At 39.7% G+C, this 15611-nt stretch overlaps 1 protein-coding gene across 1 annotated transcript in view; it reads left to right on the forward strand.

The window, feature by feature from the left end:
* FHDC1 (FH2 domain containing 1) overlaps window positions 1-15611 on the forward strand; it is a 44182-nt gene that overhangs the window by 16332 nt on the left and 12239 nt on the right. Inside the window, exons 4-9 of the mRNA XM_065405577.1 lie at window positions 8930-9015; window positions 9102-9202; window positions 11441-11511; window positions 11597-11704; window positions 12729-12799; window positions 15440-15557. Of these exons, the coding sequence (XP_065261649.1) occupies window positions 8930-9015; window positions 9102-9202; window positions 11441-11511; window positions 11597-11704; window positions 12729-12799; window positions 15440-15557 (555 nt within the window). The remainder of the gene's footprint in view (window positions 1-8929; window positions 9016-9101; window positions 9203-11440; window positions 11512-11596; window positions 11705-12728; window positions 12800-15439; window positions 15558-15611) is intronic.

The following is a 15611-nucleotide window of genomic DNA, read 5'->3' on the forward strand; positions in this document are numbered from 1 at the left end:
CTTGCCCTTTTCTGATGAATAGATTGAGCAACTTGAGGTTTTCACTATAAGGCATGATTTCCAATCCTTGAATCATTCTCATGTCTCTTCTCTGAACCCTCTCCAATATCCTTCTTGAAGTGTAGATACCAGAACTGGACACAGGGGCACACACAGAGGTGAGGTAATCTTTGTACTTGATAGTCCTCTGTTTATACTTCCAAGGATTGCACTAGCCCTTTGGTCACAGCATTGTGCTGGGAGTTCATGTTCTGCTGATTATTCATGTCTTCCAAGTCCTTTTCAGATTCACTGTTTAAATTTTCTCCCAGGTGATTTGGGTCATAATTGTTTTCAGCTTTGTGAAACTGATATTTTTAAAGCACCAAGCACTGTCACAGTTGCAGTGCTAGCTGCATCCTCTTTGGGGGTCTTGTTGTGTGCCACTTCTTCAGGTGTCAGGCCTTGTGGATTTACCCATCCTGGGTGGTTTCTCCTACTTTTAGGACTGGTCTGTGCTTAAAATTTAGATAGACATAGCCACATCACTCAGGGGTGTGAAAAATCCACCCCTCTGAACACTGCAGCTATTTCAGTTTAACCCCCAGTGTAGCAGTAGCTAGGCTGATGGAAGAATGCTTCTGCCAACCTAGCTCAAGAAGGTGGTGTTCCTACACCAATGGAAAAACCCCTTGCATTAGCGTCAGCTGTGTCTACACTACTGGGTTATGTGGCATGGCTATGGCACTGTAGCTATGTCGGTTTAGTCCCCGTAATGTAGACATGGCCTTAAACAGGGTACCCATGGCCCAGTCTATGAGTCATGCTTACCCAGCACGTCTGACTGGGTTTGGCACCTGTATTCTTCCTTTCAGGAGTCTGTGACTAGTGGTGTTTATAGTGACAAAACAGTCATTGTAATAGGAAAAAAGCATTTAGAGAGAGATTTTAAAACAATAGTCTACACAGGTTATTCTTACCTAAAGTCTGACCATCTTCTGAGGTCAACTAGACAGGCCTAATTTCAGGCACCCCAGTAGTCACCTGCATCTTAGTTTGGTTCCCCCTCCCTCTTTCTTGTCTCTCTCTCTTAACTACTATCGTCCTTTGGATCTTCTGGTTCCCAGGCCTTTTCTGGTTCTGGCATTGTTTCTCACATGTTTGCTGAAAAGTGGTTTATCTTGAACTATTGTTCTTCCCCTTCCTGTTTGTTTTTTTCCCTTTATAGCCCCCTATTAAACTACACCCATGTTTTCATACAGTAAGCATCCCAGTAACCAGGTCAACACACAGTATTCATATATTATTACAGAGCAACTCCAATTTCATCACATATATTACTGGTTTGGAGTTTGTTTTGCTTACACACAATAAATGTAATCAAGTCATCATCACTTGTACCTAAGCAAACACAAACTTCTTTATTTTTATGATCAATTCCTTTTCATCTGTCAAGATTAGGTCTAATGCAGAATTCTCCAATGTAGGATGCCACACTATTTGAGTTAGGAAACTGTTATTTATAATATTTATAAATTCCAAGCACATTTTAGTCTTGGCAGCATGAGACCTCTCACATAGGTCACTCAGATATAAGTTCCCCACGATAATGTAGCTTTTTGTACTACCCCTACATGTAGATGCTTAAGGCGCTGGTGGTCCTGTTCTTTAGTGTGACTTGGTGGTCTGTAGCAGGCACCAGCAAGTATCATATCTTGTGCCTTATCTGTTAGAAGGTTGGTCCATAAGCATTCAAGGTAATTTGCTTCCAAGTGGTCAGTGACTCTATTTTTGACAGGGTGCCAGAATACCCTCTCTGCTCCCCCTTTTCCCTTTCAATCCTATTTAAAGCAGTTATAACCATTGATTTTAACATTGCAGTCATGTGACTCTTCCCAGCCGATTTCAATAATACCCACTAAGTTAAATTTATGCTTATAAATGAGCAATTGCAATTCCGCTTATTACCCAGACTCCTATAATTGGTACATAGGCAATTTAAATAATTTCTTCTCTTCACATCCCTTGGTGCCTGGATTTATTTTGTACCAAATGAATGCTCATTTATTCCTTTTTTCATCTGCTTCTCTTGTTAAATAAGACACTCCAGCCTGTCCCCTAAAGATTAATTCCCCTTCTCTTGAGATGGAGGTCATCCAGATTTGCACAGCTCCCTCTCCTGAGAAGGTTGACTCGTTCCACGAAATCAAAACCCTCTTCCTTTCAACCACTTATCTAGTCAGTGGTGCAGTTCCAGAATCTTCTGCTTTCTCTCTTCCTTTGCTTGTGGGACAGGAAAGATCACATTCCTCCCACTCAGTACTCTTCTATCTTCTCTGAAGTGGTCTGTAATCTTTGAGGTATCATCTGAAACAGTGTCATTAATACCAACATGCACCATGCCAGTGGATCTTTGTGCACTGACTTCAGAAGCCTACCTAATCTTGCAGTCACATCTTGGTTCCAGGAAGACAACACACCATCCTGTTTTCTGCCTGTCCCTTGCCGAACAGCTTAGAGTTTCTGAGTGTACCTGGGATGCTTGTAGACCTCTTTGTGGGCACTCTTGATTTGTCTTGTGTGTTGGGTTGAGGAGCCATCCTCGGGTGTGTCCTGAACAGTCTTTTTTTCCCACCCAATCAGCTGTGACTTAAGAGATTTTCTGCAGTTTCCATATACAGTGATACAAACCTTGCACTGAAAATGCATTCCTTGTCACAGCTGTGAAGGGGGTCAGCTTTGAATTCTCATGCTCTTTTCAGTTTGACCCTCAACCTTTATTCACACGACTGCTGGTAAATTGTAAACACTTGATTTATGCTGTAATCTTATCAGTGTCCTAGAAAGTGTTGATAAATAGCCCTATTACCTCAGTGTTTCCCTACTCACCAGCCTGACTTATGCTGCAAGTTTTATATCTTAACAATTTGTCCCTCCCCACTGACCTCCCACTGATGGTTATTCCACCTTTCTGTGGGGTCTTTTTTGAGATGGAACAACTTTTTAAACTTTTTAAAATAAGGCTAGATAATTAAAACAGAGTAAGAATTTATTTTGTTGTCTTCAAAAATGTTTTGTGCCTTCCGCACTGTAATTGTACTGTGATAACTTTATTTACAGGCATTAAAAGGGTGTTAACACTAAGAACATTTTAGTTGGTAACTGAGCTGTTAGAATTGTGTATAAATGGCACTTTTGTTCAGTGTTTTTTGTGAAACTATGAATATAGGCATTATTGAAATACTGGCACTGTTGTGAAGGATTTTGTCAAACAGAAATTGTTTGAACATTTTCAAATGTGTGATTTGCAAAATTGACAACGTCAAGGTCAGACAAAGCTTCCAGCCAGTGAAATTTCTCAAATTTGCTGTTTAAAACCACAAGCTTTTCTCTGTGGAGTACTGAGGATTTATTACCAGGGTTACCAGCATCCACAGAAAATGGTCTGAAAGTCTGGTGCAAAAAACAAGTGTATTTTTTTCTAGATAGTTAAAATAAATAAATTAAAAAAAAAAAAACCACCACCACCACCACCAAATCATTAGATGCCAACCACAGGTCTTCCTGTGATAATTCATTTACCACCCTACCATATCTCTCAACACTGGAGAAGAAAGACATATTTGTATTTGTCGCTTCCTCCTTCCCCAGCCCACTTCTTGTCACGTCAGCCTTCTGCGTATTTATCGAGGAAATGTGCTGGTTTTCCATGCTAGCAATCTCTGATACATAAGAGCCTCCCCAACTCACTCCCTTTTAAAAAAAAGATTCCAGCTACACAGCTGGGCTTATATCCCATTAAAATGGCTGACAGTTACTCTTCCTGGCATCCTGACCAAACCAGGGGGAATCTTCTAGCTGCTTTTGATGCATACCACCACACGGCTCAACAGGCCCAAATTGGTAAGGGTTAAGGGAGTCCACGGAACACAATTGTTAGCAGCCACCATGCCACATTCTTTTCTGTATATATTGCAAGTACAAATTTTGGATAGTCTAGCCGATTCATCAACTCACCACACGTATGCTTGCCCAGGTTTATCAACACATCCTGTTAATCCTTCCTTACAATGCCTAAAAATCTGTTGTTTGCTAGTTCTTTGTCTTAAAAACACTAATAATCTCTCGCCTAGATTACTGGAAAACCTTCTCTCTGCTTGCACCACTCCCTTTAAATACCTTCTCAATTTCTACATAAAATTCAGTCTCCTCTTCCTTTCCTTCAATGCTGTGTGTGGCTCTGCTCCTCCTTTATATTTTTCATCTCCTCCTACATCCTTGTTTACCCCTTAAATCAGCTGTAGTCTTCTTTTGACTGCACCCTTTGTCTCCTTTTCTTATGTCCTCGCTATATTGCACAGGTAAGGGGAGGGGCATTTCACATGTGGTGTCTCCATTCCTTGCACTTCAGCTGCTTTCCCATGTGTCATTGTTTGTTCTAGCAGTAAGCACTGTGGGAACAGGGCCTCATTTTTCAAAATGCCATGTATGTTCACAATGATATAGAAACATGGAAAAATGGAGGAGACTTACCCTATTCATCTCTCCCATTGTGTACCGCTGCCTCTTTTTGAGATGGAGTAATCTACTCTGATTTAATATGAGTATATGCATCCAAGAATGAGTGGTACTGATACAGTTTCAGTCAGTGACTCTGAACTCTCATTCAGGAGCTTTGCATAATTGTCCTGTATTCATAAAATAAAATTCACTTTCTTGCTAGTGTACTGCATGTTGCTGGTGGAAAGCTGCTTATAACTCATCTACTGGCTTTCCTGGCTCTAAAAAATAATTAAATATTGGTGATAGATATCTTCAAACCAAATGAAGTCAGATTTTCTCCATTTCATAACAGACTTTTAGTGAGGGTGAATTATATATGTAAAAGTGTATGGAAAATCTGTTTCTTCATGGCCATTGCAAACATATAATCCATTTAAAAAGCAAATGAAAAATTAACAGCAGCTAAGTGTGAGACTCGAGAAATGAAAAATTGAGCATGAAGTTTAATTATGCTCCCTTGTTCACATTCATTAAAATATCCTCTCTAGTTATGTGACTGTAGTGCTTAGACAGGGAGTGTCTGACCTATTTGTTGTGGTGTTGTTTTTTAATTTTAGCTCTTGTGTTCTCAAATCATTCGTAAACCTATCCAAAGTCCATTGGTGTGTCTGTTAAGTATATGACAAATAGTGTGCGGTGTTGCCAAAGTTCATGATTTCATCATGGCTGTTATAATATTTGGGGTGTTAATGAGAGCTGCATCTCCTGGAGTCATGTGACTATGGGAGCATTTTGACTTTCATGTGAACAACTTTTCTAGCTCTTGTGATTGCAGAGAGAAGCTTGAAATCATGGTGCCTGTGGCATTTTTTTCTGTTACATTATTGGGTGACTGAAACTTTTTACATTGGAAAATATGTAATAGCTATAGCAAAGAAATGTGTGTATAGGATAAAATTTTGTCTAAGATATTGCCTTAGATTTCCTCCAGATTGTTATAACTTTATGACCTAGTTAATAAACTTGCAAAACTTATATGTAATGTGGGGACCTAGTTATAACACACTAGATTATAAAGTGCAGAAAGGATCTTTTAGCTTCTCTGTGCTTTTGTCCTCACGTTTGTAAAATGGGTTACTAATATCTTCTGGCTGCATTGCCGCCTGCCCAGCGCTGGGGCTGGAGGTGCTTCGGCTGCACCGCCCACCTGGCACTCTGGGGTTGGGGGCACTCTGGCCACGCCGCCCGCTGGGTGTGCTGGGGCTAGGGGCACATTGGGGGGCTGGCAGCCACGGGTGTGTGTGTGGGCTCTGGTGAGGGAGGGAGGGAGGGGAGGGGAGGGGCCTCAGGCAGAGGGGGAGGGGCGGTGGCTAGCCTCCCCCAACGGTGCGTTCACCCGCTGCCATAGCTGATGTCTGCTATCTTGCTTCCTGGCTTTTGTGCATTTAAATTTTAAAGTTGCATTTATAGTCTTCTACATGTAATGTCCTGTCTTTTTTTTGAAGAGGGGAAACTGCCTGCACGCTTAGGGTATATCTACACAGTAAAGAAAAACCCATGCCAGCTGACTCGGGCTCTGGCTGTGGGGATGTTTCATTGCTGTGTAGACGTCCAGTTTCATCCCTACAGCCCAAGCCCCATGAGCCCGAATTGGCTGGCACAGGCCAGCCGCGAGGTTTTCTTTGCTGTGCAGGCATACCATTAGGTCAGGATACCTGCAAAGACTACACAAGTTGAATGTAACTAGTGTGTATGCAGCTCAATTCCTCTCTAACCAGGATTCTCTTTCTTGGTATATCTTTGTTGTAACTGGAAAAATAGAAGCTTTATCGCTTTTTGACAAAATTTGGGGTTTTCATAGGCATTTTCATTTTGAATCAACAGGTTTTTTTTGTTTTTTTTTTCATTTTGTTTCAATGTGAAATGTCATTTTGGTTTTTGGAAACTGAAAAGTTTTGGTCTTTTGATTTTTGATTCCTTTCTCTCCCTCTCTCTCTCTCTCTCTCTCTCTCTCTCTTTTTTTTTTTTAACTTGCCATCTCCACTCCTATTTCTTCTTCCAGCGTAAAAATGGTGGTGGTGGTGGGTGGAGAAGAGAGAGAAAACTTTCATTTTCCAAAAATCAAAATGGTATGTTAAAGGAAAGAATTCATTTTGAAATGTAGGCTGGAAACAAACACATTTTTGTTTTAAAATTCAAAAAATGTTGAAAGCAACATTGATCTGCAGAAAATGCTGATAATTGCAGTTTCTGATTAATTTTTTTTGTGCAAAATATCTTTTATCAGATCTACCTTCATGTTAGGTAGAGCCTGCATTTCTGATGTTTAAAATTATGCTTCCTCTAATTTTTCAGCTCTTTATACTTTGCTGTATTTCTACACTATTAAAAAAAAAAGTATCATCAAGTTTGGTCTTTTGTGGCTTTGTTGGGGGGTCTGGAATTGGTTTATTGGTGGCTCTTTTATCTTAAGTGAAGAGGCAAGGGTTAAATCTTCAACAAAGCTCTTTTGAAAGCAATCCTTTCTTTAGAATGTTCATTAGGCACTGGGAGTTCACAAAAATAAACAGTCTGACTAAATATCTTTTCATCTCTCATTTTACTCTGCTTTCATTCTCTTGATTCCTGTGTTGTCATAACTTAATTAGTTCTCCTGTCATGTATGGCTGTCTTCACAAGGGAACTGTACTGCTGTGGGGGGGGGAGGACGAATCCTTAAGTGTATACTGCAAACTCTAGTGTCGACAAAGCACCAGCAGTTTCCAGTCTCTTTACCATTAAGTTAAGTTTACCCAGCTCTTCAGCAGGCTTAACACACAGTGGTGAGAAAGGGTCCAGCTGCAGAGCCTTGTCTGTCACTTGTAGGGGATCTTTTACAAAAAAAAGTCCATAACTTAGTTAAAGCTCTAGTGACTTCCACGACAAACAAATCTTGAAACAAGCAGAATAACCCCTTCTGCCCACCCCCTTTTTTTGTGTGGAGAGGTAGGATCCTTTGTCTTAATGTCATAAAAGAGCACAATGACAGAAGCCTTACGATCTTTATAATACAGAGGATGGAGTTGTTTGTATGCATGTATGTATGTGGGGTGTGAGAGAAATGTGAGGGAGAGACTAGATACGAAGTTTGTGTGGGGGAAGATAGAGGAGGATGTCTGGATGTGGGCATGATTTTATGCATGACTTCTACATATTGTGAAACATTCTTATAACTTATCTGGACAAAATTGCAGTTGTGCTTCAACAAGGGTGTGTGTACTTCTTCACTCTATCTGTGGGTGCTTGTGTACAAACAGACTGTATCTATGGCTTCCAAAATGTGTATGGATATTGATGCAGCCATGATGAAAGAGGAGAATACAGATGACAGACAAATGTGTATTGGGGGTGGGGGTGGTATCTGCTGCATTTACTCATAATGTCTGTATTTGAGATCAGGATGGTTCTGGATATTTTTGTAATGTATGCACAGTGCCATGAGTCTCTGGCACATAAACTAGACAGCAGTATATTTTTAAGGCCCTGTTGTGCATCAAATATAACCATGTTAAGGAACTCTGGTTGTTACACTGTATCTTTATTTTTTTTCCCCCTTCCCAAACCTGTATAGGTGACCAATCCTCATGGAGGGCTAGCCTCATGTGAGGTTCTAAAGTTGAGCTTTTAAAAAAAATTGTTTCCTTTACATTTAAAGTATCTTTCCAGCCACACCCAAATACTTTAAAATGACTCCCTGGATTTGGCTTCAATATTACAAAATAAGATAAAACCTCCCACAAATTCACATTTAGATTGAGACCAAGAATGTGCAGTCTCACCCCAAAAGAGAATTGTAGAGAAAGCAGTGAGTGAAAGCATGTCTGCGATGAAAACATGTTGCAACTTAACTACACACTTTTATTACAATTGAAATATATTGCTAGATCATCTTATTTCTATAAGCACTGAATACTGTTAACTTTCAAGCATACATCCAGTATGACAGACTTGTGATCACCTGAATAGCTGGCACCTGTCAGACAGGAAATTCACCTGCTTAAAATGGAGAATCACAAATGGAGCATTCAAAAATGAAAGAACCTAATTCTTGTGGAAACTGGGGCACTGTTCTCCCAAACATCATGACCTTGTCTTTGTCTTTTTGTGTGCTCCTGCAAGATGGCACACAGGACTAGTTGTGGAGGTATGAGAGGCATATAATAATGACTTGCAAGTTTCCCCCTCTGCTTCCCTGCTAACATGTTGGGATTGAAGGAAGTGCAATTGGTTTTCAGTTTTCTGAAAGGGAACTCTGATTTCAAGACTCCCCTAAAGCAAGTCACTGAACTGACTGTAATTCTTTAAGTTAAATTTGCCTCACTTCAGTAAAGGTGTATCCTTTTACTTTCATTTTTAATCTTGACCTTAGAGATTAAGTTGTTTATTATTGTTTCTCTTTCTTTTCTAGGTAAAGAAATTACAAGCCTTTGATGGAGATGTAGCAAAACTGTGTCAAGCTGATTACTTTATGTATTTACTAATCCAGGTGCCAAAGTAAGGAGGTACTAGGTTTATTCTATTCATGGCAAACTCTCTTTTTTTGGCTCTCAGTTTTAAAGCTTAATTTGTTTATGTTCCAGCTATTCTCTTCGGATTGAAGCTATGGTGCTAAAGAGAGAATTCACACCTTCTTGTACTTCTCTGAAGAAAGACATGGCAATTATAAGAACAGCTACGAAAGGTAATTAAACATGCTGTGTCATGCATTACATTCTTGTTTTTGCAAGAGGATTCATCAATCTGCATTATGGAGACTAGATCTTGAATTTCAGGTACCTAGTAGCTATTTAAAGGACGCTAACTAACTATGACACATTCCATAAGGGTGTGTCTGTTGAATCTTTACTCTGCTCCCAGGGCCAAAGATCCTGAAGTTACTGCATCTCTTTCACATTCCTCTATGCCTGGTAAAGCTGTCTGTAAGATGGCAATATTGGTTGACTGAAATCATTATCATAATGGATTCTCATATAATCTCTTATAGATTCATTTCCTTTTGCTCTTCTGAACTCTCTATTTTCTAAACTTTACAGACACCAAAGCGCTGGTGATATGTTGCTCCTTTGGTCCAGGAACCCAAACCCTAATTAAGTCCTGCCTTCTGCTGTTTTCCTGTCTTCCTAGCTCTCTCTTAAGCTAATGCAAAATAATTAACTTCTTAATTTTCTGGTTTTGCTCCTTCCTATGATTCTGACCTTCACCTAATCCTTATGTTGCCCATTTACTCTGATCTTTAGTGTGGGAATACTGGTAAACACATTGAAAGCCACAGAAGCATTGCTCACACCTGCCCCAAGCAGTGTTAGACAACACAGTAGTCAAAGTGTCCAGCTGCAGGAGCCTTGTCTACACTAATGCTTCCACTAGTAGAGCTGAATTGGTGGTAGTAATGGCTGTAAATTTTTGGCAAAAAAGCCTATTATATCTTGCTAATGCTGAGGGTTTAACTGGGGACTTACAAGCAAGTCAATTAATAAAGGTCCATATACACTGCAAAATGGAACTATGTTGTAACTGTCACTTGACAGGGTAGCAATTGTAGTACAGACGGGCTCGTCCTGTAGGCTTTCTCTTCTTAGTTTATAGACCTCTGTATCCACTTGCACATTCTTTTCTGCCTCTTGCTATCAAATGCTTCATGCTTCCTTGTATAAAGCTTTTTATATCAAAACAGTTTTAATTACCTTGTGTTTTGGCAGGCTGCTAACACTGAACAAAGTGGTTTGAGAGGTACCACTACTGACTGCTTCCATAATGACAGATTAGCATGTTGGATTAAACAGTTAAAAACAGGATAATTTAAATAATGCTAATTTTGGAGCAATATAATGTCTTGTCTTTTAAAAAAAATATTTTTTTCACAGTGCAGTGATTGCAAGTGTGTTTATTTTAAGCCTTCTACAATTTAAGGGTTCCATATTTTAGTATGAATGGTGGCTAGATATTTATCAACCTTATAAAATAAAATTCTCTATAGTGTTATTCCCATGCTGTGAATACCTTGCAAATTTGCAAAGATTTTTTTACTCTACAGCATTTGTAGAATACTAATTTTATTAACTCTTCACAGCTCCATAGCTCTGTTTCTCTTATTTCTAAGGTACTTATCATGATAGTTTCTAAGTACATACATGTATGTTAAGTTAAATCTTGTTGAAAATGTCCATATATACTTTCATCTAAAGTACTGTTGTGTTTTGCAAAAGTAGAATATGTAGGAAATAAGCCTTTGTTATGAGAGTTTTATAAAGAAGTTTTATTTCATATTACTGTCTGTATGATGTTTTAATGTAGCCTTATATTCTATCTTTGGTGTCTCAGAGCTGTCTTTATTGTAACTCAGTGTCTTTTGATTATGCAGAAAGTCTGCAGGGTGGGGGGAGGAGGGGTAAGTAAGGAAAGTTGTACTTTCCTTACACCTTTTCAGACCCAACCAATTATTTTTATATACAAACTTTTAGTAATCACGGTCCCAATCCTGTCAGACATTGAACAGTTCCTGCAAGGTGCTATGCACATTTGCTGCATTCTGAAGTTAGTGGGAGGTGAGGGTGGTTGGCAGTTCTTATGAAACACTCAGCGCTGAGCAGGATTAGACCCCAAATGTTTCATGAGCTACTGGTGGTTGCCTTGGGAACATTATACTAGCTGAGCTAAGGTCTGAACATATACTTGTGGTTTGCCAACTGTGCCTGTGACTTTGGATTATATAATGCCATTTTCTCCCATGACCTTTCAGTTAATTGTAGTTTCCTGTAAAAAAAAATAAAATAAAATAAAATAAAAATAAAAAAATTCACACCTTTATGAGCTTGAGGATGAAATGGATTTTGGTAACTGACAATCTATGTATAATATACACACTGTATATATTTCTAAACAGCCCCCAGACAGCAATTTTCTGTTTGTTTCTCTGCAGAGTTAATGTCATGTGAAGAACTACATTCCATATTACACTTGGTCCTTCAGGCTGGGAATATTATGAATGCAGTAAGTGTGCATCAAAATGAAGAGGCCTGATTGACTATTGCAGTCCACTGATGTCACATGCCTTCTCTGTCTCTTTCCTCTTTAGGGGGGTTATGCTGGCAATGCAGTTGGCTTTAAACTCTCGTCACTGCTCAAGCTGGCAGACACAAAAGCAAACAAACCTGGGATGAATCTGCTGCATTTTGTTGCTTTGGTATGTAAAAACTACCATCTTTGAGAATAAATGTTATAATCTAATTAGGGGAGGCACGGATGACTGATACTTCTTCCACTTAACTAAAATAAAACTATGTGGCATACAATAAGAGGGTAAACCTTAAGGCTCCGGTCCTTAACCCTTCCCTCTCTGCCTCCACACATTCACTAGCCTACCTGTGTACGGTGATCCCATCCACAGAAAACTGAACAAATATAAAGACTAGTTAAATCTTCAGCAGAAACTTTCTGGTACTGTATAAAAATAATTCTCCTATCTAGCTCTTCAAGTGTAACATCCCCCTGACTATTCGAATCCTGGGATACTTTGTTAAAGGAGCTGTCAATTTTAATAAAAACTTCTTTCTGTTAAAACGTCTGAGGAGAAATGACCTATTTCATTGCACTGCTTGACTCATTAGATAGTTTTTAAAGCTATCAAATCTGTTGCAGCTCCTTCAGGGTTTTTTGCCTTTTTTCCTTTTCCAATTGGAATGACTTTGAAAGACACCTAGGGTCACTGTCTTGACCAAATTTTTCTTCCCTCCATGGAAGGGAAAAGATTGAAATACCTCCACTTGTGATTTTTTTCACTGTCTGTGTGCAAACTGGTTTAACAGCTTTTACATCAGCAAGACACCTTCAGCTAACGACATAAGTATTAGGTGATGTTTAGGCAGGAAATATTGCATTAGCCCAAACAATTGGCATTAGTCAATTGCCCTTACCTAAGATTCTCTCTTAATGCACATGGATTGTTTTCAGTGGAAGAAGGTACTATTATCTGTGCTCTGTGAAATGGAAATTGTTTAAACTCTCTCTAGGTCTGATCCTTGTCCACCTTTAAGTGAGGCTTTTTTCCAATAATTCACTCAGTTGAACTGAAAGAAAAATAGAACCTAGCAGCAGTGTAATACAGAAACTAAGTGCCTTTCCCAAAGCTTTAGAAACAGTCTTTACTTAGATTTTAGCAGGGTAATGGAATGTCAAAGGGACATTGCTTGTTTTTTCTTTAATTTTAGGAAGCACAAAAGAAAGATGTGGTTCTTCTAACCTTTTCAGAAAAATTACAGCATGTTCATGATGCAGCCAGGTAAGCAAAGAAAACTGAGAACTTATTGTTAGAAAGAGACATGAGACTTCTTTTTGTGAAGCACATTCACAGAGCTTTGGCATTAAAACTGAGATCTTTACAAGTGTGTACCATAGCTTTTAGGGCTTCATTTTCATTTGCAAACAGAAGCTTGCCTGCAATGTGCCTTCAGGTTTAGAGGTTTTTATTAATTGATTTTTATAGGGGTTTTTGCCTTTGTCAACACGTTCAACTAGGTAAATGCATATATATTACTTTTAAGAGATCAACCTACAGGGCATGTTTTTAAAATAGTGTCATGTTACTGTTACTGGTGCTCTATAGAATAACTTCCAGCTATTTGTTGGGTTGGTATAGTACCTTTCTTTCCAGATCTGGTACCACGTACACTCATAAAGATTACTAGTGGCTCTCACTTCCTCTACAGACTACATTTTCCCATTTTCGCAATATCCCCTCCCTTTCTATCCTTGAGGGCCTCCCTCCATAATACACACTGTACTATGGGACATTCAAAATACCGGACCACCCCATTCTTGTAAAATATGAACTAACTTTACAAACTTGAGTCCCCACGTCTCTTAGGTGGTAGAGGGAAGGAAGATTATGCTTGTGAATGAACATGTTGTATTCATTCTGTGTATAGAAGAAAACCTGTAATATCTGGGGCTGAGTACAGTTTTCAACCTGAGGCCTTGAATTGTATAATTCTACAGCAAACATTAATTCATACCTGGCTAAACTATATATGTACTTTTATGAGGCAGTGTATGATTTCAAGCATAGAACTGGAAGTTAGGAACCCCTGAGTTCTAATCTTGGCCATCATCTCTGTCTTCAGCTTTGGGCTTAACTTCTTTCCACATCTGTAAAATGGAGATACTTCATATCTCATGGATATACTGAGTCCTAATTTAATGTCTGTAAATTACTTCGAGATTCCCCTGAGGGAAGGTGCTGCGAATCTGTTGGCAATAGACTTGACTGGAAATTTCTGATGGAAACCTGCCTGGCTTCCTGCTGTCTTGCCCTTGACGCCTCAGCAACCCGCCTGGCAGACTGCTGAGGAGCCCAGGCTTCTCAGGGAGTAAGCGGACAACTTCCATTTTGACAACGGACAACTTCTCCCAAAATAGAATTTTTTTCCTGTCTTTTCCCTCCTGTGAAATATTTAGAATTTTTGACCTCCTTATCCCATTTGGGTGAAAGTTCCCTCCCCCCTCCCCAATTCAAAATTTTTCATGGGAGGGAAAAGACTGTTTTCTGCCCAGATCCAATTTACAACATACAATTTGTCATTTAATCTGACTAAAACCAATGGTGAGACAAAAATGAAACAAACCAAAACATATTATACCATTGGACATGAACAAGATCGAAAACTCGCTAGTACAAGCTGCTGATAAACCCCAAAAACCTTAAAAATCACACATTTGTTGTTGTGCCCTCTGTTAACTTAGTTCTCTTGCATTTTCTTACTGCTCTCTTTCATAGGCCTGCCAAATGCAACCCATGTCATCTACAGACTTTTTGGTCTGCTAAAGGTTCTGCAATGCACTGGGATGCAGATCTCTGAAGCATCTGTGATCTTCACTGAAGCAGGGAGTGCATCAGTAGAGATGAAGGATGCTGAGGAAAAATAGCTTACCTCATACCCATAGATATGTGCACTGCCTGCTCTAGTGCTGATAATTATAGGTGCTGCTGCCATCATCACCAGCCCTGTGTACTCTGGGAAGCATGTCATGGGGACTGCAGTTCACATACCTGTAAAAGAGCAGTGACGGCAATTAAAATCATGCTGTTGGTGAAATGCCCTCTAACCAGAATAAGTGTATGCAGTCAGTAATGTTGGGCCATCTGGGAGAAATTACTAATGCTTCAGTTCCTAAGTGAGGCTAAAATTCTGGGGTGGTGTTGAACTCACTGTGTTAGGGTAATACCATCTCCCTGTGGGGAGTAACCCTGAAAGATCCATTGCTGAGGTGGTTGAGAGACTCAGTCATTTGCTACTAATTTGCAAGTGGGGCTGTAAAAACTGTAGGAGCTGGGCCTTCAAACACAAAGAGACTCAGGTTCTCTAAGAACTGGGCTATTTCTGTGAGTCTTAGGCCTGTTGCACTGCCCTGCCTAGTGAGCAATAATGCCCCAGGAACAGTGCATGAAACCTGCAGAGGGGGAGATTCTTCTGTAACTTGCACTGCTGTTTTCAGGGAGAACCAGCAGTTCTTCGGAGACTAGGCTGTGTAGTGGTCAGGAGCGTGTCTGTTTAGCAGCCACATCACATAAGTGATGTGGAGGGGTTTGTTGCAACTATGCAGGTAATATGGTAGAAGGATGAAACATCATGGCTGCTGGGCCAAAGGGAACTTGTGGCTCTTTGAGCTGCCTGCATTGCTGTGACTTCATGAAGGAATATCCTCTAAGAAAGCTTAGGGAACCTTTCAACATTGCAAATAAGGAAAAATAAGCAGATTTGTCTGCTAACTCTTACCTTCTGCTCTGGGAAGGTTTACCAAGCAGGCAGGTCTTGTTTGATGTACAGGTGGTGCATTGTGACAGATTTATGAAGCATGCAACACCTAACAATGGGCAACTCCTTTCTCTCAATAAGTGCTCTCTGTATATGCTATTTTTTAGATTATCCATTGATAATATAGAAGCAGAACTTCATTCTCTGTCTGCCAAGACAAGATCTCTTAAAGACCATATTCGACAGGACCCAGGACTCTTTCACCAGATGGAAGGTTTTATCCAGGTTTGTAGAATATCCTTGCTAATGTGTTACTGTCACTTCAATACAGCTGTGTTT

This window comes from Emys orbicularis, chromosome 5, assembly GCF_028017835.1.
Source record: "Emys orbicularis isolate rEmyOrb1 chromosome 5, rEmyOrb1.hap1, whole genome shotgun sequence".
Classification (NCBI taxonomy): Eukaryota; Metazoa; Chordata; order Testudines; family Emydidae; genus Emys; species Emys orbicularis.